The sequence below is a fragment of the Dipodomys ordii genome, unplaced genomic scaffold (assembly GCF_000151885.1).
Source record: "Dipodomys ordii isolate 6190 unplaced genomic scaffold, Dord_2.0 Scaffold41, whole genome shotgun sequence".
Taxonomy (NCBI): domain Eukaryota; kingdom Metazoa; phylum Chordata; class Mammalia; order Rodentia; family Heteromyidae; genus Dipodomys; species Dipodomys ordii.
This window is the reverse complement of record NW_012267257.1, coordinates 13,007,805-13,015,075: the sequence shown is the minus strand read 5'-3', so window position 1 is coordinate 13,015,075 and position 7,271 is coordinate 13,007,805. Positions and strand designations below refer to the sequence as shown.

At 37.8% G+C, this 7,271-nt stretch overlaps 1 protein-coding gene across 1 annotated transcript in view; it reads left to right on the top strand.

Moving 5' to 3' along the window:
* Positions 1 to 7,271, top strand: part of Ttc23l (tetratricopeptide repeat domain 23-like) — a 36,268-nt gene continuing 28,997 nt past the window's right edge. Inside the window, exons 1-3 of the mRNA XM_013018528.1 lie at positions 1 to 68; positions 1,931 to 2,114; positions 5,901 to 6,024. Of these exons, the coding sequence (XP_012873982.1) occupies positions 1 to 68; positions 1,931 to 2,114; positions 5,901 to 6,024 (376 nt within the window). The remainder of the gene's footprint in view (positions 69 to 1,930; positions 2,115 to 5,900; positions 6,025 to 7,271) is intronic.

The following is a 7,271-nucleotide window of genomic DNA, read 5'->3' as shown; positions in this document are numbered from 1 at the left end:
ATGCCAGCCAACCCCATCTACATTCCAACTGTTACCAATGACACCGATTGGAACTTCTGCTTTCACCTGTAAGTACCATGGAATCTTGCTTGACATCAAACGAACTCAATGACAACCTTCTCTCCTGGCAAGCCTGGTAAAGAGCCTTTGGATGCATGTTGGAAGAGAAAGTTCCCGTGATGTGCTTAAATAATAATTATGCTGAAAGTTTCATTTCTGTTACATGTTTTAATAATAACAATGCCAAAATATCTGTCTCTACAACTTACGTAAAGTGGAATCCAATAGATTCTTTCCTATCTGTAAAAAATTTAATGTTCCAGAAAATAGATTCTTTATAACAAGTCTGGTTTAAAAAAATCATTGACAACATGTAACCTACTCAATGAGAAAATGAGGTTTTATGAAACGTAATTAATTTTAAAATTCACATTATAATAAAGTTGATTGGGCACAAGGTATTTGTCCTCTGAAAATCCTGTGAGGGAGGTTCTGTCATTACCACATTTTACTGAGGAGTTTAAATAAAAAAGAAATTACTGTTAGTGATACTGATAATAAGGCATTCTGACTCCAGAGCCCATTATAACTATTATTATTATTATTCACTATTATCCTTAAGTAATTTTTCAATAGAATTTCATTTCAGCATATCAGTTTGTGAGTACATGTTGATCAACATTATCCCTTTCATTATTTTCCCAATCTCTTCCAAACCTACCATCCCTTCAATTTACCTAGTTCCATTTTCACATACGCACATTGAATATTATGACTTCATCCACCCACCTCCTCCTCTACCTGCCCTGAACCCCTGACCTTATTCCTACTCTTACCCCCAAAAGCACATCATCTAGCTTCATTTCTCTTTACCAGGACTCAATTTTGGTGTAGCTGACATACTGGGTTGGATATCTCTTTGTTTTAAAGAGCTATTCATTGTAACTGACTACTCATTGTAGGATGTTCAGCAGTATCCCTGGCCTCTACTGACTAGATGCGACTAGCACTAGTAAGTTGTGATAACCAAAATTACCTCAAACATTACCAAAAGCAGAAATCTTCAAGAGCAGGGACTTTAAACATTGGTGTCTTCACAAATGATGTGCTAACACACACACACAAACACACACACACACACACACACTCATACACACAAACTAATCTAGTATCAATGGACAGATTAAATTGAAATCCCTTTGCACAATTATGTGAAGATAATAGTATAAAAACTACTAATAATGGAAAAAGATGAAGACAAGCAAAGTGATAATATTGTCCAGTGAAGTATCTCTTAAAGGAGAGTAAGAAAAAGAATAGCGAGGCTGAATGATGAGTCTCCTTTGCTAACTTGTAATTTATTCCATATGTTGCCACCATATAGACTAATTCTGATTAGTAGAAAATACTGTAATTATGCGATACTTTTTAACATACTCTGCTATGACTCTAGATTTTACTAACGTCAATGTTCTCTAACACTTAACCGCAAGGTATTTTATGAGACAGCATACAATCTCCAATATGGTAACCAACATAGTCAGAATTGAAATATACTACCAAATGCAGACTACAACACTGGATGAGTTGTATTACATTTATCTTCTTTAACTTCATCAGCTAGATGTTGAATTTTATATTGACCTAATTTTATGAAGTAGGTGAAATAACAGCTTGCTTAAGGCCATGTGTCTGGTAAACAGCAGAGCTGTGACTAATGAAAGTGACTGGTTCACCAAATTTATTTTCTTTGAGCCACCACATTGCTGTCCTGGACGCTAGGCCTGAGAGTGACATGAGTATACCACTTAGCTTTATTTTTTCAAGTTTAATTTAGAAAACATGGCCTCATCCTTCACTGAGGAGCTCTATTCCTTCAGTGCTATTTGTTTTTGAAGATCCTGACTTCATGTTTCTCTCATACCCACAGGTCACAACAAAACAAGATCCCAGCACACAAGCAAACCGATGAGTTATGCGTCACTTGTGAGTCAAGAGAGAGTGAAGAAGAGTCTAGAACTGAGGAAGAAGATGGCATTGACTGTATGTCTCTTCCCAGACAGAAATTAGCTCAGTCCCAGAAGAAAATCACTCAGCTGGTTAAGGAAAAAATGGTAAACAAGAAAAAAATGTACTTTGTATTTATTTTCCATTAAAAATATGATAGAGATACTCCACCTTCACTGTAAAAATAAAGCATATCAAGTGGAGGAAGATGTTTATTTCATTGTTAGCGAGAAAACAAAGCAGAAGGTAATTACCAAGCCAGTCTACCCTTCTTCTCCCTCCCTGGCTTGTGGTCTGTTCCTCCTTGGGAATGTCTGTGTTCCATATTCTACACTAACAATTAACACCTGCTTTGTTCTATTGCCGTTCAATTAGGCTTAGTTAAATATTTTTTGTGTCTCTCCTGGAAGGTTTCACTATGTTACCTTTTGTATAGAAGGTAGAAACCGAATAGTAAGGCCCAAGGCCATGAAGCAGAGCAGCCAAACAAATGCCCACGGCTCACACCTGTAATCCTAGTTACTCAGGAGGCTGAGATCTGAGAATCAAGGTTTAAATCTAGCCTGGGCAGGAAGGTCTGTGAGTCTCTCATCTGCCGTAACCATCCAAGTGTGGAAGTAGAACTGTGTGGTTCAAGTGGTAGAATGCCAGTTTTGAGCGGAAAAAGCAAAGGACAGCTCCCAGGCCCTGTGGTTAAGCTCTAGAACCACACACACACACACACACACACAAAGAGTAATCAAGCTAAGCTGAGGACTGGGTCAGGCCTAACAAGGCTAGGGGGTAGGTCTTCATTTCTAAGACTGAGTCAAGCACATGCAACTGGAGTCTTCAAGCAAGTGTGTGAACAAGAGTATTCAAAGTCCAGGATTCTAAGACTGCAATGCTTTGATAAGAGTCCCCAGCCCACTTCCAGAGCATGACTTATCCACAGAGGAATTCATACACTGGCTTCCTGATCATTCTTGGTCAAAGGAAAAAATGATTTTAAAGTACAGGTATATTAAAGAAGGAGCTAGCTCAAGATAAACTGAAAAGTACCTCAGAGGCCAATGATAGAATATGATATCTCTCTAGATGGCTACTTGTAAGTTAACCTTTGTAAATTACCCAAGTAACTTGCAAAGGAAAATCAGGCTGCTGCTGCTGGTTTGGACCTATTATTAGTTTACATCCAGTCTAGAAAGATTTCTAGAATCAAAACTTATCATGTACTATGTAGTTCATCAGCTTAGGTGGGAGACAAGGAGAATGTCATCCTTCAACTCAATGTGACACCATACCTGTATATAACTTTCAGTGATTTACAATTACATAGCACTTTGATTTGAATCACTTAAACACTGACCTTAAAACTCTTGGGATTTCTCTAAATCTCAGAGGATTTGGGGACTCTTGGCAGTTTTCCTGAAAGCAATGTAATGAATAAATATGATAATGTCTTTTCATCTCATCAGGAAACAGTCACCCTGTTTTGTTGACTACTGGAGACCACAGGTGTTTGTAAAGTCACTAAAATAAGTGCCTGGAAGAAATTCTGTGATATCTTAGTCACCTCTGCCCATCATTCTCCTCCTTATTAATAGAACTTCCTCACCAAATACTGTGTGTGTGCCTGCTCCATTCCCTAGCCATAGAGATGAGGAATAAATTTCTCTCAAGGAGTTGGGAAGACAGTTAATAGAAACCAGCAGAAAAGACAAGTAATATATCAGATAGGAATGAGTGCAAAATAGGAAATAGCAGATAGCTATTTTAGAAAAGTAGCCAAGAAGGGCCTCTCTGTGGTGAAAAATGAAAATGAAACAGAAATATGCAATCAGTGAAAGAGTGTGTCAAGTGACTTGAGAGGAATAGTAGACAAAAAAAATCCCTGCATTAGAAATTAGTTTGACCACTGGGTGCCAGCATCTCATGCCTGTAATCCTAACTAATCAGGAGGCTGAGATTTGAGGATTGCACGTCAAAGTCAACCCTGGCACGAAAGTCTGTGAGACTATTATCTCCAATTAACCCCTAGAAAAGTGGAAGTGGCACTGTGACTAAAAGTGACACAGAGCAGTGGTCTTGAGCAAAAAAGCTTAGGGACAGCACCCAGTCCCTGAGTTCAAGCTTTGACCAAAACAACAACAACAACAAGAAGAGAAATTAGTTTGACCTGTTTAGGAAGGAATAGCTGATCAGTGTGGCTGTAGTAGAGAGGATAAGAGGAACAGTAGGGAAGTAGAAGATGAAGCAGGGTGAGGATATGATATATGATATATATATATATATATATATATATATATATCATCCTATATTATATCATATTAAGCAGAGCCTAGGAGATCATGGTAAAGACTTTGGACTTCATTAAAAACAGAAAGTTGGAAGTTTTTGTGCAAGGCCATCATGAGATTTAATTTATACTTTCAAGAGAGTATGCTGACACATAAAATATGCTTAAAATATGGAAATTTATAAGCATAGTAAAGCATTTAGTCATCATTGCATGAGGCCATTTTGAAAGTTTTAAGAGAAAAAAGACTCATTCTGGGTCTTGCCTTTCTATTACAGACTATACTTTTAGGGGACATTTCTCTTTAGGGACTTTTCAAGCTAATATTTGAAGAAGGATTGATAAAATTAGGATATCAGCATTTTATAATACTTTATGAATTATCCAAATAATAGAAAGAGAACTATATGTTATTTAATTTATGGGTTAATTATCTTCTAATGGAAGAAAGGTGCCCCCTCCCGCTACTTTTGTAATAGTTGTAATCAAAACTAAACTCAAGGATAAGTTAGGTGTGGTGGTGCGTACTTGTAATTCTGGAATTTGGGAATCTGAAGCAAAATGATGAGTTCCAGGCCAGCCTGGGCTACATATAACAACAACAAGCAAACAAAGTCAAAGCTAAAATCAGACAAAATTCTAAAGCTAGCTATCAGAATTAAGGCAGAACAGAGTGGTGGTGGATCATGTCGAGTGATACCATGATGATGCACTCACAAAATACTAAAGCAAACAAGCTAGATTCTTTAACAAATGTTTTCTGAGAAAAAAAAAGAGAGAGAGAAAAGGAACCTCAGATGAACAGAGACTCAAGAGACTGACTTAGTCTGTGGACATCAAAAAACTGTTTTAACGTATTAGCTTTAAATGATGAGATAGTTTGTATTAAGAAAACATTGTTAAAGGGTGAAAAATGCAGCAATAGTACTCACTAGACACTGTTGAAAATGAACTATACAACAGGAGGGAAAAACTGGGAGAGAGCAAGGGAAAGGGTGACATGGTGCTAAAAAGAAATGTACTCATTACCTGACATGTGTAACTGTAACTCCTCTGTATAGCACCTTTCTAATAACAATGAAAAAGAAAAAAAATCACTGTTAATATTGTGCTGAGCCAATGATTTTGTTTTTTATAATTCCATATCTTTTAGAAATACTTAACAATAATGTATACATGAAGTAAAATAAAGTCTTTGATTTGCTTCAACACAGTAGAAGAGGAGGGTGTCTGGAGGAGGAATACAGCTCCAAAATAGGATTTAACCATAGTGGTTCATATCCATATTGTCAGTGACATTTTTTCGTGATAGAAAATTAAAAGAAATTATTGTGGCTAGTACATGAAATCTAGTATGGTGAATTAGAATAGCAGCAGTAAGTGGCTCTCATGTCCAGCCAGATTATAGATGTGGACAGTTGAGACTAGGTACTTAGACAGAACTTGGCTATAGGAAATAGGAATGAGATGGAGCCAAATAAATGGATGGACCAGATGTGTCATGGGGAGGAATGAGAAGAAAAAAAGATGACATTCATTTTTAACTTCTATTGAGGAGAGATACTTTTTACCTTTTTAACAGCATAAACATTTAAAAAATTTTTGCTTTCTACAGAATACCCAAGCAAACAAGGAACTGATTCGATGTGTTATCCTTTCTCGGATTGTTTTTGGGCAAGAACACTGGAAGTGTGCACAGGCTTTGGTCAACCTGGCGTATGGATACTTGACACTGAGAGGTATTTGACACTGAGAGGTATTTGGTTCCCCCAGCGGAGTCTAGGCAGGGCAGTCTGTGAAGGTGAATGGAGCTGGTGGGGTTGAGGATGACTGGGAGGGCAACCACCTGTCCCTCACCAAAAGAAAGGAGAGCCCATGGTTAAGACACATAGTAATCTTACCCTGCTTTCACTATATTTGATGTCAGTATAACTTGTAGAGGAGATAGGGAAAAACAAGTCGTTTAAGGATACAGGTGGACCTGTTGCAACAATGAGAAGTACAAGTTGTCATGTCGAAAACGAGCTTTACAATGTTGGTGGGGGGGGGGGGCGGGGAGGATTGGGTGGCGGGGGGAGGCTGGGAAGGGATGTGAAGGGTAAACAAAGGAGGAGGCTGCAATGCTTGATAAGAAATGTATGCATTAACCTGCCCATGTAATTGTAACCTCTCTGTACAGTGTGTTCACAAAAAATAAAAATTAAAAAAAGACACATAGTAATCTTAGTAAGAAAGACACTAAAGGTGATGAGGATTACTACTGGGTATTTTTCATATGGCAAGGTAGTTTTATTTATTTAATAGCACTTGGAGGGAGTTAGTATTTTAATCCTTAGTTTAGGAAGGAGACACTGAGCCACAGTGGGGGGGGGGATGGGGAACAAGACAACATCATGGATCATGGATAGGGAAAAGGCAGGTAGAGGCTTACCCCCAACAGAGGAGATTTTTCTGGAAGGTATTCTACTATAAGATGGAATTCCTTTGTTCAAATTGGAATCCTGGAACCCAAGGGAAAGCTTTGTAAGAGCAGAAACTTTATTGTAGAAGTTTAGTATGTATTTATCAACAGATTGAGTCAAGAACACATTTCTGAAACGAGTTAGTAGGAGTTTTTTAGGGTATTCTAGACTGCCCTCTGCTTAGGTATGAGTAGAACAGCAGACACTTTAGAACAGACAGGTTATCCCTGGAAATCATATTGAAAAGGTAATTGGGATCCAGATATCAAAGAATTTGGGAAGATTTCAAAGGTATTTGAAAAGAAGTGGTAGTTTGTGTGTAAAATGAGACACTCTGGCTTTTACTGATAGAGGTAAAGAACAATTAGGCCTTTAATCCTTCCAAGATGACAGTCAGTGAAGGCACTGACCGTGACAGTTGGCACGTAAACTTCAAATGTAGACTTGGTAACATATAGAGACTAATTCAATGTAGAGTGAGAGGTACTGACAAGAGTTGAAATGGGCTTGGGTGCCTGTGGCTT